Source organism: Rhineura floridana, chromosome 11 (assembly GCF_030035675.1).
Source record: "Rhineura floridana isolate rRhiFlo1 chromosome 11, rRhiFlo1.hap2, whole genome shotgun sequence".
Taxonomy (NCBI): domain Eukaryota; kingdom Metazoa; phylum Chordata; class Lepidosauria; order Squamata; family Rhineuridae; genus Rhineura; species Rhineura floridana.
In genome coordinates, this window is record NC_084490.1 from 40,951,305 (window position 1) to 40,974,964 (window position 23,660).

The following is a 23,660-nucleotide window of genomic DNA, read 5'->3' on the forward strand; positions in this document are numbered from 1 at the left end:
GGAGGACTGATACAGCCTGAAATGGCTCCACTATTTCTTTTCATGAATTTGAGCAGAATCTCAAGAAAGTGGTGATTACAAACTTTTCATAAAGGAAGCAAGGAAGAGATGTTCTTTCAGTGCCTCATGTTTTATTCTAAAACTCCTAATGAAGATATCAGCCAGTTGTTGACGGTGCCATCAACTGGCTCTTAAATTTCTAGCAGTCCCAAATGATCTGTTGTTCCTCGCACAGCCTAGCTTCCTGTAATAAATTAGAAGGGGAAATATTAGAAAGGAAAGCCTTGCTTGCTTCATCAGAGAAAGGTGAGACTTCTCTTGTGTTGTTGGGCTTCTGCAGGGCTATGCTCACCTTGCTGAGGCTTAGCCCCAGAGCCTATTTCCAGTGCCAGGATCTAACCCTAGAGCAAATTAAGTAAAAGGAGAAATCTCTTTTTCACATCTAGACCACCACCCATATATTTGACATGAAGAAGGTGTGAAAGTATTCCAGCTTATAGCATGGACCAACAGGCAGACTGACTTCAGCTTTAATGGGCTTTGTTTTAGAAATTCATCAGTCCTGTTTCATAGTAGAGTCTCCCCTGTCACAGCCAGGAATCTACATCTACTCCCACTAAAATCATTGCAAGAGAAGAAAGAGATCCTCATACTATTTAAAACATGCTGCATCTGGGTATCGCCTTGCCAGCCGTATTTGGACAGCTTAATCACTGAGCCACACTATTCTCAGGAATGAAAACAACCAGACCCAAACAAACGTGGTTCAAGCACTGGCCATCCAGTGTGACCGGTAATGCTACAGGTGTTTCTGTTTCCCTGCTACATACACAGGGACACACACAAGCCTGATGGGGAAGTGTCAGCACATAATCTCCCATTATGGCCACAGCAAAGCTGCATGTGTAGACTATGCAAAATGTTATTCCCGGATTGTACAGATCAGCCGTGCTAATGGCTGTGTTGCATTCTATAGTATTGTAGATCCAATGGGAATATGTGAATGCTCACACTTGCCACTTCCCTCCTGGCTGTGGAGGAGCTGTGTATCAATTGGACATTAATCTTCAGTGGTTCACTGTGGCATGGTAAATGCTAATTCTCTCCCTATGGAGGGGCAGTAAAATGATGCACAATAATTAAAAATACTTTTGTGGGCATTTTGCCACATCAAAAAGTGATGTCTGAAATCAGAACCAGACATCCAAGGAACCTACATTTTCTCTTCTTAGGTAATGCCTCTGGGCACTTGGCGACTCAATAGGAATCCTTGTGGGGTAAAGCATTTAGTTACCATGCATTGTCCCATTTCAGGATGTGATTTGGTGTCCCTTGTGCAATTGGCTTTTGTGCACTTGGTCCAGAAGATCTGCATTCACAGATTGGTCTCTTTGCATATGAATTGTGTTCTCAGGACAAATATCTGAACAACCATTTCCAATTCTGAAAATCTGAGAAATAATTTCATAAGGCTGACCTTTATATTTCTCTTTCCCCATTTTTTTAATGTCAAAAAATTAAAAAGTGTGTGTGTTTCTCCTAAAGCGTTTCTCTCTTTCTCTGCCTATACATTTGTATACATCCACACATCTGCATGCCCCCTCCCTCGGTGTGGTCTGGGCAGTGCTTCATACTTACTCGCAGTTTGAGATTAGAAAGCGAGTGCTCTTCCTCAGATATTTCCTTGAATTCTGAAGGGGTGAAGACAACCAAGGTCAGAAACTAGTCAGTGATGCTTTTTCACTAGTAAGATGAATGCTATTGGATCTTCCTGACCTTGAGGCTAAACAGCTGTGATGCATTCTACATGGGGCTGATGCTGGTGACGATTAGCCAAAACTCCTGCTGGTACAAAAATGTCGTGAACTTTCCACTATTGGTGCAGAGTAACCAGAACCATATTATACCAACATGGCCAACAGATTACCCCCTTCCTTGTGACACATTGCTTAGCTCAGCAAAAGTGCCCTCTGAGGTTGAGAGATTTTTTTGATGGCTTGCTCATAACAGCAGATTTCCTTTCTTTTGTAATCTCACAGGAACTGTAAGACTTTTTTACAAAAAAAACAACCTGAGCTAACCTTTGGAGATGGGCTGAATGTGTCTGTAGCATGTATTTATGGATTGCCTTTCCTTAGGTTGTAGCCAATTCATTGGTATTAATTGTCTTTGTATTATTATTACCTGGCCTGAGTTTTCTAGATGCAGCAAGAAAGAAACAGAAGGGCCTCTTCCAGACTGGATGTTTTTGTGTGGATATATTCTGAAATGTGTCATTGATGCAATAATAGTGCATTAGTGGTGAATTTATACTAGACTGTCCACACACATTATTTTGCATCATTAATTGTTCTGCGATGCTTCCCCAATGTTACTGCATTGCTTCCATCTGGAGGGACACTTTTGCACTATATAGCACAACAAAACTGGGACACACACACAAAAACATAGCAGAACTATTGTGGTATAAAAAGCTACAGGATTTCAACAGGTGATTGGAAACTAAGCAGTATGTTAGTCCAAAAACTTTTGCAAGTGCAAACAGTATTGAAAGTGGGATTATGTATAACCCCCCTGCCCCTGATACCATCATGAGTACAAATAATCATGACCTCACAATAAAAAGTGCATCTGGAGGAAAGGAATAAATGGAAGAGTTTAGGTCCAGGCACAGCCTGTCATAGGGCTGGAAGGTGGACAAGATTAAAAAATTCCAGATCCAAGATGACATAAAGCGTCCTCGCAGTCTCCATTTTCACCCGAGAAGCAAAGAGGCGGCAACTTTTGTGCTAAGACAAAGGGTGCAGCTGTGCCATCTGCTTTCTCCTCTTGTCTGTGGGAGGCTTGTTGACATCAAGGAGATGTCGCTCGGCTCTTGGGAGAGATTTTAATTCCACCGACAAAGAAATTAGGGCTGGCGGCTTTTCACAAAAATGAGACCGGAGAGGAGGGGAGAAGACCTACAACGTGACGCGTGGAATACAAGCCCTCCTGTGCCTCCCTGCTAATAACACGGTTGGAACACTCTTCTCCCACGCGTGAGCTTCAGAAAGTGCCCCTCACTACCCCCACCACCACACTTGTTCCCCCGGAATAATCATCTTCTGCAAATGCTGGTTGGCGAGAATGACAAAGTTGATGGGAGCTACAGTGGCCCTCTTTTTACTTGAAAGTATAAAGATTAGGCAGCCTTTCATAAAACAGAAAAGTTAATAACAGTTCTAGGTCCCAGTTCTCTTTTCTAGGCTTAGAGCTGACTCTCCTTAAAAACAGATTCCACCCCCACCCCTTAAATATGGATAAAAGTCACAATGGTGAGGCAAAAGGGATTATTTATTTATTTGATTTATATCCTGCCCTTCCTCCAAGTAGGAACCCAGGCTGGCAAACAAAAACATTAAAACACTTTAAAATGTCATAAAAACAGACTTTAAAATATATTAAAACAAAACATCTTTAAAAACATTTTTTACAAAATTAATCCTTTCTAGCTGCACCAATTCTCTCTTAAAAGCCCCTCTCTGAAGTCCTTTTCTTCCTCCACAGCAGTTAGTTTGAAGGTAGAGGGAGCAATTTGAATCACAGTTCTACTGTAGAAATATTTTCTCTTACATACATATTCATAGACTCCAGAATTTCTTTTTTAAAAAATGTGTATTTTCACTTGTGAAAACAGTCTTGGGTCTAAATATTTCCACAGCAGATAAATGTTCCTCTTGTACCACTTTCCAGCTATTGAAACATGCACACACAAAACTGGACAAAGTAATGACAGAATCACTTTCAGATTATTTTTTCTGCCCTCATTGACTGCAAATGGAATGCAGAAAAGCACTGAAAGGAAATAAAATCAGGCCTGTCTGCATTACTGGCGTGTCTCTCAGCTTCTAGAAACTCGTGGTTTTGTTTATATTTTTAAGCTAATGTGTTTATGATGTGGAGTTCTGTGCAAGGCTGGTGTGCTTACAGCCTGATCTGATGCAGGCATGCATGCTCACTCAGAAGTAATTCTTACTAACATGCTACAGGCCTTAGAAGTGCAATCCTATGTACATTTACTTAGAAGTAAAGTCCCCTAATTTCAACAGGACAAAGTCCCAATTAAGTGTACATAGGACTGTAGTCTTAAAGTGATATATTTAATTACATCGAATCCACAAACCTTTTCTATTCTCAATGTCCTGGTGCTGGGTATAAGCTCACATTTGGCTTTCCCCACATTTATCTGCTCTTCTCATTATGTTGTTCACACATAGTGACTCCTGCCTGCCTCTTCAAAGAATATAGACTTTCTTTATGTTATAGACCCTATATTTGTAAAGCATCGTGGCCATTATACCAGCTGGCCCTTAAAAGCCTTGAACTTCTACATCCAGGGAAATGGTGGTTGGTTGGTTGCTTTTTAAGAAATAGGGTAACAGTGCACTTGCCTGCCAATCCAATTCAGATTGCTTCCGGTCATAGGTTGGCTTTCTGTCTTTGATCCTCTTCAGGATACCCTGGTTCTCCACAGTAATCCTCACAAGTTCTATGTTCTGCTTCTGTCTGAATGAGCTGCAAAACCCAAACAGGTCATATTTAGAGTGGGGAAAAACACAAAGGGATGCCCTGGAAAAGTGGAGGCTGGTTTTGCTTGTGTAGAAATCAAGTAGAAAAAGAAGGCAGAAGGCACAGAGGCTGAGGATCATTGCGGGCAGTGGCTCCAACGTTGGTGGGGCAGTGAATTCACGCCGGGTTTTAGTCTGAACTTTTCAAAGAGCTGTCCAAGGTGCCCAGAGCAGATTCACTGCCCCACTGACATCAGTGCCACCAACCTCCATTGATTATGGGCAGTGTCCAACCATTCCTGTTCCACTAGCACAAGAGACTTTCCCCAACTGTCCCTTGCAATCCCCCCACCCTCAAAATAAGCTCTGGAGGGCTGGGTGACCCTCTGAAGCAGATTTGTGCTTGAAGAGGAGGGGATCAGTAAATCCTGTTGTGCGAATGGTGTTCCGCTTGTAGAGCATTAGACGAAATCCATCATGGCTGTGTATACATACATGTAAGGCACATTTAATGCACGTTCCCCGACAATTCCCAGCACCCTTAGCAAACTACAGTTCCCAGAATTCTTTGCAGGAAAATTATATACTTTAAATGTTTGGTGTATACACAGTCCATGTTTAAGCACATAGCTCAGAAAGAAGGAGTTTCTGGCTGGAAAGTTGCTTCCTCAGGATCTACTTTGCATCTTCTTTGGTCCCTGGCCACAAATACCTTTTTATTGGCTACTGCCCCAAGAACCAGGCTAGAACCAGAAAGGATCCTGAAGTTTTGTTTCAGGATCTGTTGTGAATGCACACACAAGGAATCCTGGGTCAACTATCCCTCTATGGACAATCTTTCCTTAACCATTTCATATTGAAAATCCATCTCATTAGGATATGCATGTCCCCTTCCCCTCCAAATATGTTTTTTGTGTAAACATCTACTCATCATTAACTAGAAAAGAAAGCAAGAAGAGGAACAAATTTGTAATGCAGATGAATATCTGTTGAGAACATCACTCCTCTTGGCCAGTCATGAGCCACTCAGAGAACTCATGTTGTAGGGTGGCTATAAAAATGCAATGAATAAATACAAATAAAATCTTAGACTTCCCCCCCTTTGCTCCCCACTCTAGGGCTAAATTAGACATTACCCACAAATGCATTACCTACCTACCTTTTTATTTTCTTTTTTAAGCAGATTCAGGAGGTACCATTGTGAAACACAAACAGCAGACCAGAGTGCTTAACTGTTCCCCAGCTCAACGTTCCTCTTCCAAACACACCTCCAATCAGTTCTCTGAGGTTTCAAATACATGTGTTTTACAAGAGTAAACACGCATTTGGAACCCAAGATGGGGTTTTCCAATAAGAAACGTGGTGGTAAAAGAACAAAGCATCCTCCCCTCTCCCCCACCATTTCTCCACCTTGCATTCCTGCCTCCCAAAGCTGCTTTTTTTAAAAAAAGACTATTGAGGTTTCATTACAACCATTCATTTTAGCATCTAGTATGGCCCTCTATCATAATGTTAGGTTGCTTCTGTTGGAGTGTTGGTAGAATTTAGCAGAGTTTAGCCGAGTGTAGCTTGTTCAGCGTTCTGTGCAGCGTGAGTGTGTGGGGTTTACCTGAGAGAAAGCAAGCTTTTTCTCTTGCTTCTTAATAGAAATACATGCTTGATAGGAAGGCTCTAGTTCTAGCTTACTATCTAAGTTGGATGGACATTGCTTTCATGCTTCAGGTCCAGGGAGAAGACAAAAAGGGAAATGTCTGCTATCCCTCGGCTGGTCCGAGAAGAAAAAGGAAGGAGAGGCTGGAAGTGAGGTCAGATTCCTGAGAGTACAAGGCAAGGAAGACAGATAGAGTAACACAGCTAAGGACAGGCAGCCCAGATAGCTGGAGGACCCTCTCTCTAGCTCCCCTTAGGAAGGCAAAGAGAACCAAACAGGAATTGCTCTTGCCAAACTTCCAACAGATTCTCCTTACCTTTAAAGCTTTTCATGGCTTCCTGCGCTTCCTCTCCCTGCCCTTGTTTCCTGTCAGACCATCCTTATGGGACCTGCTCCATATCTTCCACAACAGCTGTGAGGATGTCTTCCTGCCTATGACTGTTAGCCTCTGAGTTCACAGGCACGTCTAGTTCTAAGTCCTGCTCAGGGCAGCGGGGTCCACTGTCTTTGGGTTGCCATCAAAAGTGCAACAGGGGTTCCCTCTTACGTGATAGTCAGAACACTACGACAAGCAGCATCCCAGGCATCAGAGAACCTGGGAATCATAGTTCTCCAGCATGCTTAAGGCAGCCTTCCCCAACCTGGTGCCCTTCAGATATTTCAGACTACAGCTCCCATGTGCTCGCTGGGGCTGAGGGGAGTTGTAGTCCCATCTGGACGGTACCAGGATGGCAAAGCCTGCCTCAAGGACTCAGGCACCATAGAGAATTATGTTTCCCAGACTGTTGTTTCTGGGGTGCTGTAAGCCAATGAAGGAGCACAGAGGCTTCCAGACAGTCCTTGCTGCTGCAGCTATCAGGTAAGTTTAGGGGAAGGAAAGGGGGTGGTAGGGCAAAGAAGGGGCTGGCAGGAGTGAACCCTAATACGAGCCAGGCCCAGCTTGGAAAGGTCTAGGCTTCAAACATCTTAGGGTGAAGCTTTTCAAAGTGAGGGAGTTCCATATTTGCCTCCTTTGCTACTCCCGGCCGCACACACTGTTTTCTTTACACATTATGTGTGAACAAGACCTGCAAGGTTGAGGAAAATCTAGCCTTTTACAAGGACACTCACCTTTCAAGCCTGTTGAATTTAACCCTATTAGAGGCACCTGACAAATAAGAGCTCCAGAAATGTTGTCTCAGTCTAGAAGACTAGTCGAGAAATAAGCTGGAGGGAGGGAAGCTTGAACTGCGGTGGCAACAGGCGCTAGAGAGTTCCTGGGATCATAATTTGGGATATTATTGTTATCTGGGGTAGGAGCAGCAACAGGAAAGAAGCAGCCATGGCAACGTTTCAGTCCCTCTCTCTTCAGCGGTTCAGACTCGTGCATGCTTCTGTCTCTCTCCCTGGCCTCATGCAGGGTGACCAAGGGGCTTTTAACCACCTTGGCGATAAGCCATTTATCTGCCTCAGTCCTGGCAGTACATGGAGGGAGCTGTTTTTATTGGCTGACTCAAGAAGGCTATACAAAGTAGTTTATCAAGAAAGGGGGTGAAACATCCTCATGAACCGTTCAGACTGTTTGCCTGATTTCCAGCCAGCAACCAATGTATGATGGGGACTGGGAGTTACTAAGTTGAAAATTGTGCTCTGACTTCACGCCATCGAGGAGAGGAGAGCATCTGGCCCTTTGCCATCTCCCCCCCCCCTTGTGAAAAGAGTACAAAACAAAACAAAAAGCAAGGTATATGTGTTGGCCCATAATGGGTGGGTACAAAATCCATAGAAGAGCGGCTAAAATATAACAAAATTGTGAGCAAGCTTTTGAGTTCTCCAGGATTCTTCATCAGGCTGAGTTTTAAGCAAAGGGGAGGAAGAAACTGGCTTGCTATTAAAGCCATAAAACAGGATTAATGCAATATTCTTATTGATGCAATATTCCTATTGTTAATATCATCTGGCAATGGATTTGTGCTGTTCTTGCTGATTTTTAAAAAAATCACTTTAGTAGTAGTAGTAGTAGTAATATTTGCTTTTCCTTTTTTGTTACAATTGCACACACACACACATACAATATATATATATATATAAATTGTGTGTGTGTTGGACTACGACTTGGGAGACCAGGGTTCGAACCCACACAGCCGTGAAGCTCACTGGGTGACCTTGGGCCAGTCACTGCCTCTCAGCCTCAGAAAAAGGCAATGGTAAACCACCTCTGAATACTGCTTACCAAGAAAACCCTATTCATAGGGCTGCCATAAATTGGGATCGACCTGAAGGCAGTCCATTTCCACATATATAATATTTTGTTTGTGATGTGTGTGTGTGTGTGTGTATAAAAGCTATAAAGTCTATAATGTAACAGTCTTAAAATGAAGCGTGAGAACAAGTAGTAGCCTTACTAAAGGTTAGGCTCTCCTATTCTATACCATTTTAATGAACAGCTCAATGTCCTGAAAAACAGCTAGTGCACTGCAGACATCCTTTTACAATTCATGTATTAAATAGATAATGTTGCAGGGCCCGTGTAACATGCTGGAAAGTCTGAAACAAGGGCCTCCAGCAGATAATGTTCAGTGATTTACCTCCTATGGAGTGTACTGGAAGAAGTAACCTCAACAAATCAGTCAAATTAGCCTCTGTGGATTAAAAGGGTGCTCTATAGGCTGAAGTTCTATGGAAAAGCAAATATTCAATCAGATGACAAACCAATCTCTCCCCAGCCAATAGGGATGCACCAGGCCTTTATAAACTCTCACATCCAAATCTTGTTAGACAGCAGCAAGCCAACCTGTCTTGTTAGGACATGGAATGCCTTGCTTTGGAAATCTGGACACCAACCAACCTGTTTCTTCAGCCGCAGCATCTACCTTTGGTCTTGTGTTTGATTGTAAAAGAACCGCCGCCCCAGCTGAGGCCTGCCTGCCCCAGTGCGTGGGCGAGGCCTGACAGCCTGTTACCTGCTTCAAGAGAGAGCAGAAAAGGGTTTTATGGTGGCATTAATGTATGACTCACAAGCGCCCACCTCTTCTGTTCGTACTCATTCCAGCAGTCTACCATGCCTTGGCCACGATATATATTAGCTAGACGTGCTGAGAGGGTCTTGTTTTCTCTTTCAATCAGCCCAATTTTCTTCTGGGCATCCTATGGAAGAGAGATCGACTGTGTGAGCTCATGGTTGTTTTTAATATGTTATCTCACATACCCATTTAAAAAAAAATTACCTCCCAAACCCCAGGGTTGTAAACTGCAAATGTATGTAGAAAACCCTCTTTCCTCTTTCCATGCCTATGTGCATAACATCACATTGACAAAAGAGAAAAGGAAACTGAACATTTTATAAAATGGTAAAGTTCTTTTCCTCTAGTGTCATGGTATCCAAGCAATTATCCCCAGCAATATAATATATTTTTTATTTAAATATATATATATATATACAGAACTAAATGTGACATTGGGAGATCTGTGGAATCTCCCCCCCCCCTTTTTTTTTTTTTAAACAGAGTAATCGCTGTTTTTCTAATTCGGGTAAATGACAGCTGGGGGGGATGTAGTCATAGTTTCAATTTAGAGACATTCTCTTATTTGGGACATTTGAAAACCTTTTCTTAAAAGTTCAGGATTTGTGGACTTGCCAAAATGGTATGTCCATGTAGAAAGGCTGGATCACAGAAAGACCTGAGACTGCTATATAAATGGACTCAACAATATCATGAGAAGGGTTCACATGGCCATTCTCTCCACACCACAGACCCAGTCCGGATCAGCTTCCAATTGTCCCCACACCAACTCAATCCAATTGAGACTGCAAGGGAAAATATAGGTACCACTATGGTGCCTGTACATTTCTACTGGAGGGGAAATTGTTTAAGGGCATGGGTGGGGTTCTTTCCCATGGTATTATGATCTCAATCTGTTCCCTGCCCCGCTCCCCTCAGCAACTTCTCCTCCTAACTCTTCTGAAAATATGAAATGGAAATTAATTTAAATGATTTATTTTGAAAACCTTTCTATCCTGCTGTTCATAAACATTTTGCAGCCATTTACTAATTAAAATGAATCAGGCAAGTAAGAACATGCTCTTTGTGCTGCAATTGACCTTTGTTTTTATTGTATTTTTAATTTATTTAATTTATTTATTTAATTTAATTTATATACCGCCCTAAGCCCGAAGGCTCTCTGGGCGGTGTTTTTTATTCTGTGGTTGTCGTTGTTGTGTTAAACATGTTGTAAACTGCTTTGATGTTTTTAACGAAATAGCGGTATACAAATATTTTTATAAATAAATAATTAAACAAATTATACTTTAAAGTATTATTAAGTCTGCAATCCTACTCACATTTATTTAGGAGTAAGATCTATTATTTATTAATCTATTAAATTTGCATCATGCCCTTCCTCCCAAAGGAGCCCAGGGTGGCAAGCATCAAATTGTTAGAAAAATACAGCTTAAAATAAAATAAAAAACTTATTTAAAACATTTAAAAACAATTTGAAACCGTCTAAAACATTTTTAAAAATTTAGAACATCTAAAAACAGTTAAGTCAAGGAGTTAGGTTTTTAAAATATATATATACAGTACAAAATACAGTAACATACAAATCTTAAAAATAAACCAGTCAATACCATAACCATATAACAGTTATAATGGAAAGGATTGTCCTTAATAATATATTGCTTAGCATTTTAAAAATGCCTAAAACTTCCCCATTCTTTCCCAAATTTGTATTAGATCTGACATTTTTATGTTTAGTCTGAGAACAGACCAGATGATCTTGTTCATTGTAGCTAGACCCCAAACAATTCCCTTAATGATGGAGTCTGTTTTGAATGGTTTGCACTGTTTTGCATATAACAATCTGGCACAAGATTCATATGGAATAACAGTGTTCCTGTTAGAGACTTGTTTCTTTCAAATAGATATATAAAAATATTTTAGGGCTTGGTGACAATATGAAATCGTACATGGCATAATCAAATCTGGTATTTTGGCCATCACTACCATAAATGTCTTGTAGTCACAATTAAGAAAAGAAAGTGTGTGATATGAAATTGTTAGGTATATGTCCTTTTCTAGTTTGGAGATAACTATACCATACTACCTTTTGCAGTAATTGACCTTTATTATTGCTGTATTTTAAAATGGTTTTTATAGTGAAATGTGTCTGTACGTTAGATGCACAGCAAAGAAAGAGTTAACTTTCTCTAGGTATTACACACCATAAGGGGAGCTAGACTGATTTAGTTACTGGAGTCAGTGTTGTGTATGCTGGGTGAGGCCTACCACAGAACAAGCTCAGATGATTTACTGTTTTAAGAATTATTAAATCAAGAAGCTCTATTTTATCCTTGGTCTCATCCTGATAAATATAACCGTTTTTACTGTACGGTTTTTATTCATTGTAAACCGCTTTGATGTTTTTTTAACTGAAACAGTGGTATACAAATACATGTATAAATAAAATGAAATAAAAAATAAATATAATATTTGGTTCTTTCAAAGAATGTGGAATTCTTTCCCCCTCCCTTCCCCACTGTGTAAGTTTGGTCAGTGGTTTCATTAACATTAGGGGGAATGTTTTGTAAAACTCAAAATGGAAAACCATCTAAAGGTGGAGATACATTTTCTTTCTAATTTAGCATTCTTAATTACATCGTGTACTGCCACAGGTTCATTTGGCCTCTCCGTCCTATCTTGCTCCACAATCTTGGGGAGTTTTAACTTCTGAAGTGAAGAAAAGAGAGCATGGAGACTTGATTAGGTTTCTCGGAAGAAGAAAGTTCTAAATAGTAATTTTCAAACTTCTTCAGTTAAAACAAAATCTTTTTCTTTTTACCCCATGGTACAATATTCAGATGGTATCCTAACATCTTCTCTGCTTAATTGTCCCTTTCTCCAAAGAAGCTTTGCTTACTCAATAGCAGAATCCTTTGCGCTTTTGATGTTCTGTTTAGGTACAACGTTTTCCTGGCTGCCACTACATTTTGATAGTCTTTAGGGTTTAGGTGAACCAGAAAATGTACGTCTAGCCTATTGCCCTGGATTTCTTTATTCTGATGTTATTTATAAAAGATTGCCAGATGTTATAGCCTGTTCCCAGATAAAAGCTTTACATGCCTCCCATACTGTGGCACTACTAGCATGTGACTTACTTCTAAGTAAACATGCATCAGACCAGGCTGCACAATTCTGAACTCTGATCTAATACAATAAAGCTGCCTTACACTATTTCAACACCACTGGCCCAGTATTGTCTATCCTTGACTAGCAACAGTTCTCCAGGGTCTCAGGCAGAAGCATTTATCAGCTCTGCAAGATCTGGGATAGGTTCACTAAAGATGCTAGGGACTGAACCTGGGGCTTTTGGCATACAAAGCATGTGTGCTGCTGTTGAGCTATGACCCCTCATGTAGAGATGTGAAGGCTCAGGGGAAAAATGGGACAAATTTGGGGGGGAAGAAGTCCCCCCCCCATTTTGCCCCCATTTTCTGGGGGAAAATGGAAAATTACAGGGGGGGGGACAGGAAAAAAACTATTTTTCCAGTTTTTTCCTCCTGGGCCTTCACATCTCTACCTTCACAGAATATCAAATTATGTACCTGTGGATGTACACAGCCTTGACTATAGATGCCTAGGCAAACCTGAAATTTGGCCAGTTTCTTTGGCCTAAAACCCTCAATGTCTATGTAAATAGCAGATAAATGACCAAATTAAGGGTCCCTCCGGTTGCCCTTTTTTGTACATTCATGACAATTTGTGTTTATGATGATATTGGGTTGTTTATGCATGGTCCCACTTTCAATATTGTTTGGGCTGCAAATGTTTCAGGGTGGATATTGTGCTCTGTTTCCAATCTGTGCATGTCCCATAGCTTCCTGCTGAAATCTGGTAACTCTTCATGCCACAAATGTTCCACTTTATTTATTTTGTTCTGCTTTTGTCGTGCTGTATCAATAATGCAGTAACATTGGAGAAGCATTGCAGAGTAACCAAGTAAGCAGAATGATGCGTGGATTGGTCCAGTATAAATCCACCAGTAATGCACAATTATTGTGTCAAATTATATGTTGCAAAATACACCTGCAAAAAAAACCTCCTCCAGTCTGGAGGGGTCCTAAATTTAAAAAATAAGTTCATGTAACTCTCCCCAACTGTTCTGCCTTTCTTTCTTTTGTTAATAAAGCAGCTTCAGGAGGGAAGAAATATGGGAGGGAGTTAACCATTTCCCTGCCAGTTGATTTTCCACTCCAAATTTTATTATTTATAAACATATTTATATACCGCCAATTCATACAATGTAACATGGTGGTGTACAGCAGTATATACAATAAAATAGAACACTATAAAAATAGCACAAAGTGATCCTTAAAATGACTGGCTGATCAAAAAACATAAACAGTTGTATAGACCTGTCTACATAAAAAGTGTGCCTGCTTAATCTCTTTTGGAAGAGTGTTCCGCAGCATGGGACTAGCGACACTCTGCGGAGGCTGGTCCATTACGGCAAATGGAGCATTGCCCCACCAATCTTGGTCTACCCTCAGCCAGCCCCCATCTGCCTTCCATCTTGGGCAAATGGTAGGCCACTGTGAGAACAGGATGCTGGGCTAGATGGGCCATTGGCCTGATCTAGCAGGCTCTTCTTAGGTCCTTACAACCAGTTGGGTTGCCTCTGTCTATCATTGGCTCTTGCTGCACCCTGCCTTTTGCCCCACCAGTCCTAATGGGTGCCAGCCCCTAAATGCCCACTTCTAAGCTGTTTCACCCCCTGCAAGGTTTTAAACTTGTGTTTGTGGGCCCAAATAAATGTTTGGAACCAGGTGGGATGAAAAGCGGACTATGGTGTGATTAGAAGCAGAAAAGTGATGGGCAGAGAAAACGTTAAGTGCTCTGTCTGCTGCTTCTCTGCTCCAAATCTCCCTCTTCCATCGTGGATTTTTCTGAAGAGAAAAAAAAGTTGCATTTGTTTATATGTAGAGTCTACTTTATGCCCTAGGTCAGCACCAGTTGCAATGGAGTGTTCATGTACCTGTATCTTGGTGACCTTGAAGTAGTGGTGAGTCTGGGCATTTGGAGGTCTGTTATCCACATGACTTCTTGCTGGAGGAAGAAGATAAAACAATTGTGTGAAAGGATGGAAGTAGATCTGATGATGATGATGTTGATATCATCCTGTCAAAGGCCCCTCCCCCCAGCTGTCCTTTGAAGATCATGTATACCTCCTCCTGGCCTAGCCTATGCTGCTTTTCCTAGCCTAAACACTCTCCTGCTCACTTTCACTCTGCACATAGCCACCCACTGGATGTTAGCAAAATCAGGTTGGAAACCAGAATGTTACTAACTACTAGAGCTGTAAAAGCTGAAATAGTTCCCACAGAAAGAACCTCACTGTATTCAAGATAAAAATGTGACAGATAAAAAGGATAAAGGATATAATCTTAACTCATGCCTCTCGTGCCCCATATAAGTTGCCTTTTGGAATGATTTCAAGAAAGGCTTTCATGCATGCCCAGGAGCTGGCTGATCTCCGTGCTTGGGGTTGGGAGGAAATCTCTCCTCAAATTAAGGGGGCTAGAGATTCCAGACTGGTTGTTTTTGCCTTCCCCTGCAATGTGTGGCTTGGTTTGTGGTATGAATAATCTGAAGCTTTTTTATCTACTAACATCGTTCTGCAGGGCCCCTTCTCTCTAACTATGGCCCTGGCCTGGTGGCGTGTATTGCATGAGTTAATTGAGATGTGTGTGTGTGTGTTGTGTACTAAAATATGTTTTGTCCTTTTCCAATTTTGTGTTATTTATCACTAGAGGCAGTGTATAATGTAAAAGGACACAAAAGAGACACAGTTCAGGCTAATCTAATTTAGATTATTATCAAGACAAGGGTTGAGACAGAGATTACTTCTTCCAGGTGACCTATTTGCTGATCATTCAACCTGATTTGTTTGCAGGGAGATTAGACAGCACTGGCTATTTAATAAGCATTCATCCTGATTTATTTGTGGGGAGGTTAGACGACACTGCATCAAAGCAAGTGTTATCCCACACCTTCCAGTGCATTTCCCCATCACTTACCTAATTGCAAAAAGTCCATTCTTTGGGGGAAGAGGGTTTGTTGTGCAAGACTCTCTGTCAGCTTTAATGGGAGAACCTGAATTTTTCAGTATGTGATTGAATCCCGCCTGAAAATAGTGACAGTCTGGAAATACCCAGAGAATAGGGATTGGCAGGTAGTTTGGGGAAGACACTGGTGTAAATGGAGGTAGCAGGTCATATGTGGCTAGGGTGATTCCAGAAAAGCTTTGCTGAGGAAATGGGTCTGAACTGGACGAGGAAAAATAAATAGCTTCATGAGCTGAGAGGGTATGCTATTTCAGCATGATGCAGGAGGACACAAAAAACAGGAATGGAAAAAGGAGCAAGAGACTTCATAGTTGGTTAGCCTGTGCAGTGTCTCAAGAATGACCCGAAGCTGACAATTGATGTAGAAATCAACAAGGAATTAGTGCAGAAAAACATAGGCTATTTCTAAGTGAGGTTTTACAAGTGAGTCTTGGGCACATTGAACCTGTCACAAGCACAGAGGTGGCACAGTGATGATCTTCACTGAGCTGATTGATGCACAGTTCAAGAAGGAGACCCAAACTCTGTTTCAAGCCCTTCATTCATTCATTCATTCATTCATTCAAGGTATTTATAGCCCATCTTTCCATTAAAATATTCAGGGTGGTTTGTGCTACCAGATAACACTTCCTAGTGGTACAACATCCTCCACTTCTGATTTGCTACTCCAGTCATTGGTAGTAGTGCTGTTAAGTGTACTTCTGATTTCCCAGATGTTACTACTTTGTGTAGTGCTTTTTGTTTTAGATCAGTTGCACCTTTCATGGTCTCGTGGGGGTGGGGAGGAATGTTTCTTACCTGTAAATTTATGTTCTGGGAGATGAGAGGGATTTGTGAATGCATATCCTCTTGGCTATAGGCAGGATCAAGTTTCTAGGACACATAGGCTAGCCAACTTTCCAGACTGAGGCCTGCAAGCTAAGATTCCTCCACCTTACTAACCTTAATCCACACAATCTATTTCTTGAGCAAAACAAGGTAAAAAAATAAACAAGACAGGACAGAAGAACATTCCCTGGAGTCAAAACTTTCTAACTTCCTAGAGCTCAGCTGTATCAGAAACTAGAAGGGGATAACTGCTTCTCCTCCTAACATCTTAGAGAAGATTTGTATTTTATTACATGCACTTGGTGAGGATGTGTGTGTGGATATCTAGTTTGCTGCCCTGCTTGTGTCTCCAAGGGACTCACTGTTTTCCCCAAACTGCAGAGGCAACCTCTTTCTTAGCAATTTTATTTATTATTTTATTTATTATTTATTAGATTTATATCCCACCCTTCCTCCCAGTAGGAGCCCAGGGTGGCAGATAAAATAAATAAAAACACTTTAAAACATCATAAAAACAGACTTTAAAATATATCAAAAACAAAACATCTTTAAAAACATTTTTTTTAAAAAGCTTTAAAAACATATATATATTTTAAAAGGTTTAAAAACATATTACAAAGCCATTCCAACACAGACTAGGATAGTTGGTGATAATACCCTGATGATTTATATAGGTTAGTACTATCCTATGTACCCTACTAGACATCAGGAAATTTTGGAGTGGTGAATTTTGTCATGGGTCTACCCCGAGGCGTAAGACTAAAGGAAACCAAGATCTCCTAGATCTGGGTGCATAGAATCTTAGGGCTCCACAAGCCCCATGATTATGCCACCTTTCCCCCCTTGGAATTGTGGGTTAAGTGAGGAGGAATGTCTCCTGTAACCTATGGAACAGATTTACATTAGGCACGAAGGAAGTGACAAGCCCTTAGTCCAGAGATGGGGAACCTGTTACTCTCTAGATATTGTTGCGCTAAAACAACACGTATCTATCATCCCTGACCATTGCTATACTGGCTGGGGGCTGATGGGAACTGGAGTCCAACTACATCTGGAGGGCAACAGGCTCCCCATCCCTGCCTTAGTCCTTATGGAATGAACATGGGCCCATATTGACTGACAGGTATCATGTCTGCCCATAGGCATATAAGGAAAATGCATGGAAAATGACTCCCAGTTTGGTTACCAGAATGGCAGCTAAGGCCGACACTGCACATTTCGAAGTATTAGTGGTTATTCACCTTTAAATCTAGCGCTGATTGAATCCTTTCAGTTTTTAGATTATAACAATGTGTAATCAGTCATCTTCTGGATTCTGAATGAGAGCAGCTGAACTGGCTGGCACTGTAAATTGGCAAAAATAAAACCCAGCCGCCCTATTTTGACTTCATCACATTGGCTCTCTGCAGACTCAGGGGATGTCAGGCTGGCCTTGCCACTGTAGGATGGACAGGGGGAGTCTACCACTCAGCCAAAGTCAATTTCTCAAACTTGTCAGTGCTCTGTCAGAATTGCTAAAAAGCTGGTCCTGACCATTCTAGATCTGACATTGTCTGAATCATTTTATCCAGCGTAATATGAAACATATTTCCTCAGGAACTTCTTCCAAGCCTGAGAGTGTGTCCTCCTTCTCATAATGGCCATGCCCACACCATGTATTTAAAGAATGCTTATACCACTCTGGGAATTGTAGCTGTGTGAGAGGAATAGGGGTGTTCTCTCAGCATCCTTAGCAACCTACAGTTTCCAGGATTCTTTCTGGGAAGCCACGGCCATTAAAGTGGTATAACAGTGCTTTAAAAGTATGGTGCAGATATGGCCATGCCATATCTGAAGTGGGCAGAAAGCATCTCCCACGCTGCTTTTGCTTTTGAAATTTGACACGGGAAATTTGACACTGTGAGACCTTTCTTTGGTCAAGAGTTTGCAAGCCCAACTTGAAAGTCGACTCTATACAGAAAGAAAGCCTGACGAGAAGGATCCAGGGTGCCTCCTGATCAGAGCCTGGAAATTTACTTTTTTGAACTACAACTCCCATCAGCCCAATCCAGTGGCCATGCTGGCTGGGGCTGATGGGAGTTGTAGATAAAAAAAGTAACTTTTCCAAGCTCTGCTCTTGATTTGTATCTGCTCCTTAACAGATTCCTGAACAGAACGTCTATTCCACAGGAAAACATTGCAGAAGTTTATTGTAAAGTTGCATTCTAAAATAGACTCCTGTAAGGAGCCCAAAACAGATGAAAACTCTGCAGGAGGGACGCTGTAAGCCTGGGATCCCAGTGTGGTGTCTGGGAGCATCTGAGCATCCTCAGGCACCCGCTTAGCACCCACCAAAGTCCCCTGACCCTCCTTTTTTAAAAAAAGAGGGTTGTTGCTGTTGTTTGGGTGTTGTCTGTTTGGGGGCAGGGATATTGCCTGCTTTTTTTGCCTGTGTTGTGTAGATATTTTGCCTGTGTTTTGCAAGCACTGTTGCCAGTTTTCTGAAATTGGTATTCTGTGGTGCCCACAACAACTTCTTAGTTTCCAAAATGTGCTCCAGGCCCAAGAAAGTTTGAGAACACCTTCTCTAAGACATACTAAGCACTGAAGCAATGCCCTTGCAGTTGTTGAGCCAGTTTCCAGCCTATGTCTCTGCTGCTCTAGGCCTTAGTACTACTGATGATGTCTTATGGGGAAGAAATTGTTCAGATCATGCTGGGAGAGGAAGGAGACGGGGAACCAACATTCTCTCTTCATTATGTTTGTGGCTGAGTACACACCGTACATTTGAAGCACATGACTTCCCCCAAAGAATCCTGGGAACTGTCATTGTTAGGGGTGCTGGGAATTGTAGCTCTGTGAGAGGTGAACTGCAGTTCCCAAGATTGTTTGGGGAAAGCCATGTGCTTTAAGTGGGTGGTGTATATGCAGCCTGTATCTCACCTGCACAGCTTTTGCCACACTCTAGCCCTGGACTTTGTAAGGGGAAAGATTGTTTGCTGCTTGCTCAGGACACAGGAGAGGAGGAAGATTCCTTCTCCAACATGCCTGCACTGCTGCTGTGGGGCGCTGGGCAAGTGGCAGTGGGAGCAATCATATAGCTGGTGGCAGTGCTGAGATATATATTTAAAAAGGGAGGAAAACTGGGAGGTCTCATGGAATGCACCAGCATGGCATAGTAGTCGAGTGTTGGACTAGGACCTGGGACACTAAGGTTTGAATCCCCACTTAGCCATGAAGCTTGCTGGGTGACCTTGGTCCAGTGACAGTTTCTCAGCCTAACACTACCTCACAGGGTTGTTCTGAGGATAAGATGGAGAGGGAGGAGAACCATGTACACCACCTTGAGCTCCTTAGAGGAAAGGAGGGATATAAATGTAATAATATTAAAATTAACTGTTTTGGGCTGAATCTTTTGAGCCCTGGTTGCCCCCAAGGTAGCATCCATGGGGCTCTAGATGCCCTCTTTGTGACTGTTGAAGCAAAGCAGAAGACAAATCACCCAGCAGCCTTCTCTGTCTGCTCCTTCTCTACCAATAACGGGGGAAGGAAGGAACCCGTTTTTCCCCATTTTGAACTGAGGCTGACTTGTTTCTCACTATGGAGATGGAAAGAAGCAGGAAGAAAGATGCTTTAGTGCTTCTGGCTTCTGATACCTCAGAAACAGACATCCTATAGTGGTAGAGACTCTGGCTGCAGATACACTGGCTGATTCAAAAGCAGCCAAACCGTTTTGTATAGTTTTGGTTTAAAACGCATTTAAAACGCGTTTGTCCATGGCTGGACACATCTCTCTTCCCCGCTGCTGATCTCAGACCTTTGAGGACCTCCCACAGCAAAGCGTTGGGCCAATCACTGACTCTGCCCAACTTACAGCAAAGTGTTTTCATTGGACACGCACCACGGAGTGGCAATGAGTCGATCTCCCAAACAGTTTTGATCTCAGCATCAAGCTGATTTCACAGAGAAATGCATGGGAGTTGCATTTCCCCAGGTTTTGGAGAAATAATGGCCTGACTAGCATCATGTGTCCCTGATGTTAGAAAACAGAGCTGAAGCCAGCACAACCACAAGTGTGTCTCTACCCTTAGGATTCTCTGACACAGTAAGGCAGGGACGAAAACTACTTTGACAACAACCTTCCCCAGCTGAAAATGGAAGTGGTTCAGAACAGCAGCAGCAATGCAGTGGGGAACCTCTGGATATCCAAATGCAGGGATAGCCAAACATGGTGCCCTCCCAATGTTTTTGGACTACTGCGCTCATCAGCTCCAGACAGTATGGCTAACGGTCAGGGATGATGGGAGTTGCAGTCCAATAACATATGGAGGGCACCATGTTGGCTACCACTGTTCTTTTTCTATTTCCAGTTATCTTTTTTCTCACCTCAGGCCCCTAGGAACAAAGGAAAAGGTAAGAGAGTAAAAAAAAAAAAACTTTTGGGGGAAGTTCTTAATATTTTTCAAAACCACCTGTTAGCCAGGCAAGGGTGATATATCTCTAAATAAATGCTGTCGAATTTTTATTTATTTATATGTTACATTTATACTCCGCCTTTCTTTCACCATGGGACCCAAGGCAGCATGTATGTGGTTCCCAGGCTGACTCCCATCCGGGCACCGACCAGACCCAGACCTGCTTAGCTTCAGCAAGTGGGTGGCCTCGTGTGCCTTCAGACTGTAGCCTTTAATAGTTTAATTAGCCAGTCACTTTAATGCTTGCCTGTATAGTTTTAATTGTGTTTTTATGTTTTAATGTTGTACTCTGCCCTGATGTTTTATGACATGGTGGTATAGAAATACCTTTAAATACATACATACACTCATACATGGGGTGGGGGTCCTTTCTGTTTAGTATTCTAGTAATGTCATCCTGCCTGTAGCGAAAAGGAGGTGCCAGCTCCCCAGATATGACAATTACCCTTCTCCCAAACACCTCAGGAGAACATCACCACCAGAGGTTGTAAAAACCTAGCTGTTTCTTCTTCACATTTCCTGATAGGTCCCAAGAGTTATAGATGACCACAGAACTAGGTAGACAATCCCTTTCCGACTTCAGATTCCCCTCCCTCCACCAACCCAGCATTTAAACTGAACTCTGTGTTTCCTCTTAGCTTGGCATATGAGAGCAGTTTCATCAGTCCGCCTGGTCACTAAAGCCAGCTGTGGACTCTATGGCTCTTCCATCATACATTTCCCCATTTTGCTTGGTACACGTGCACTCCTCTGGAAGCCATGAGGGAAGAAAGCCACTTTGGAAGAACACATTCCTCTTTCGTGTCTGATCAAGGTGTTGCATTAATCTGCCGGGAGGCCATGCTGATCCTATATTGTTAAGCTGATCATTCATATTTTGGTCAGATTGCTGGTGAAGGGAGAGATTTAGACCAGTGCAGGAATGGGTCTAATCTCTCCCTCTGATTTCCCTCCCCTTTTTTCAATGGGAGGTTTATATGTATCTCCCCCAAAAGGATTGAGGAGTGCAAGAGTTGCTCCTCCACCTTCACTTCTGCCCTGCTGGTGGCTCAACTGCCTTTGGTTTTTACTCTCCTACCTTTGCAATACAACTTAGGTCTCCAGTTTCTCTCTTATCCAAAGGAAACCAAATATGGACAGCATTGCCCTTAGAACTTATTTAATTCATTTGAACGTAATTCATTAAATGTATCTGTAAAACCAAAAATATATGTGGAACAGACAAACGACAACCCATTTGCCATCAGTATAATGAAAAGCAATTAATAAAGCAGAAAATACAATTGAATTAGACTAGCTCCAAGTCTCCAGCCCTAATGTTTTCATTTGGCTTCTTTTTGTTTCAATACTAAATAAATGTATACCATTGTTTCTGAAGCTGACAAATTGCATTGTGGTTCCCCTTCTGCAGGTTCCTGTATGGTGTTAATCTGTTCATAAACATGCCATGCCATGATTGTGGCAACCATTCCTCAAGAATATTGATTTTGTTTCCAGTGTTTGGCAACTAAAATCTGTTCTGTAATCAACAGATTTGTAATTAAATACCTGTATTTCTTAGGGATGCCTCCTTTAAATACAACCCAAGGGCAATAACTTCCAGAGGTGTAAAAGGTATATTTTGACCAATCAGTTCTTAACTTCTACAATATCCTTCCAAAACATTGGACATTTCCTTGGAACTTCTCATTGCCTGAGGAAGTTGGGAGTGTGTGACAATAAATCCAACAATCTAAATAACCCACAGTGCTTTGCCAGTAATTCAATTCATGTCAGAAAGTAATGAAATCTTGCAAGGGGCAATAGGATATTATGGGTGATACACCATTCCTGCATCCATAATTTCATTAAACTTGCAAGAGGTCAAACACAACCCCGCACCCAATAACCTCACAATACATCGCAGCAGTATTTATCTGCACAGAAATCAGTGGTGAGAAGGCTGGAAGGGAAATACAAAGCTGCCCAGTTGTTTGTGGGGAAATGAGGAAACCTTGAAAAGATCTTTCAGCGTGTCACCTAAACTGGTCTTAATTTTTTTTTGTACGGACACAATAGATTTTATTGCCCTGTTGTATTTTTAGTGTTTTCTGCTGAGTTGTTTTAGGTTTTGTTTGATATTGTGCTTATGATTGCCGTGAGCTGTCCTCAGGATTCAGTAAAGTGAAGGGCAGCATGCAAATGTTTAAAATGAATAAATATATAAACGTGTGGCTTGGCTCGCTCACCTGAATCATAAGGATAAGGCTATCAGTGACTTCTAGCCATGATGGCTATGCTGTACCTCCATAGTTGGAGGCAGTATGTTTCCAAATACAAGTTGCTGGGAACCGCAGGAGTGGAGAATGCTCTTGCACTTAGGTCTTGCTTGCAGGTTTCATTGGCCACTGCAAGAACAGGATGCTGGACTAGATGGGCCATTGGCCTGTTCCAGCAGGCTCTTACATTCTTATGGAGTTGATGGGGGTTAGTTATAATCTACTCTTCATTAAAATCAACCCCAGAGTGGAGTACCACTTGAAATATATATAATGCATAATAAAATATTTGCTGATCTGTGACCGAAATAAAATTATCTATCTATAATAAAATAAAACAATCTGAAAAATCAAACTACCACTATAAATCAAATGCAAATCCCAACTCTGTGAGATGTAAACCTCCTCCAGTAGGCTCTTTTCTGGCACCCACCTATTCTTTTCTTGTAATGCTATGGTCTCTGGATTTTTCAGATGGAGCTGCCGAGGGCTAACATGATGTTGACTTTCAGCAGGGGGATGAATTACTTGGCTTTTTAATCTGTTCCAACTCTAAGACTACAATGCTATGTGCACACTTACCTGGAAAAACCCCAAATCAAACACAGTGGGACTTAATTTCAAAGCAAGCATGCATGGGAACACATGGCATGATTCTAGTACTAAACAGATTTAGGACTGCAAGAAGGTTAGCCTACCCAGTTCTGGTTTGCCATGGCGTATGAATTCACCCGTACGGGACTGCTTTTTTCCAGAGGTGAGTCTATGCCTAGAATCGGCAACAACCACAGGGAATGTTAAGACTTCAATGCTGCTCAT

General features: G+C 41.9%; 1 protein-coding gene across 1 annotated transcript; it reads right to left on the reverse strand.

Moving 5' to 3' along the window:
• Nucleotides 1-180: 180 nt before the first annotated feature.
• Nucleotides 181-23,660, reverse strand: CFAP97D1 (CFAP97 domain containing 1). The gene is made up of 6 exons (XM_061592106.1): nucleotides 23,540-23,660; nucleotides 14,212-14,282; nucleotides 9,206-9,324; nucleotides 4,431-4,554; nucleotides 1,639-1,691; nucleotides 181-244 (listed from the first exon to the last, which is right to left on the reverse strand). The coding sequence occupies exons 1-6, from the start codon at nucleotides 23,658-23,660 to the stop codon at nucleotides 181-183; spliced, it is 552 nt and encodes a 183-aa protein (XP_061448090.1).

What these genes read in the sequence shown, in the direction of transcription:
- CFAP97D1 (XM_061592106.1), bottom strand. Translation starts at nt 23,660, where the DNA reads ATGAGCAGCATTGAAGTCTTAACATTCCCTGTGGTTGTTGCCGATTCT. An exon ending in CCATGGCAAACCAGAACTGG is followed by an intron (nt 14,283 to 23,539) that starts GTAGGCTAACCT and finishes TTCTTCCTCCAG; the next exon opens with CAAGAAGTCATGTGGATAAC. An exon ending in AATGAGTACGAACAGAAGAG is followed by an intron (nt 4,555 to 9,205) that starts GTGGGCGCTTGT and finishes TGGGTTTTGCAG; the next exon opens with CTCATTCAGACAGAAGCAGA.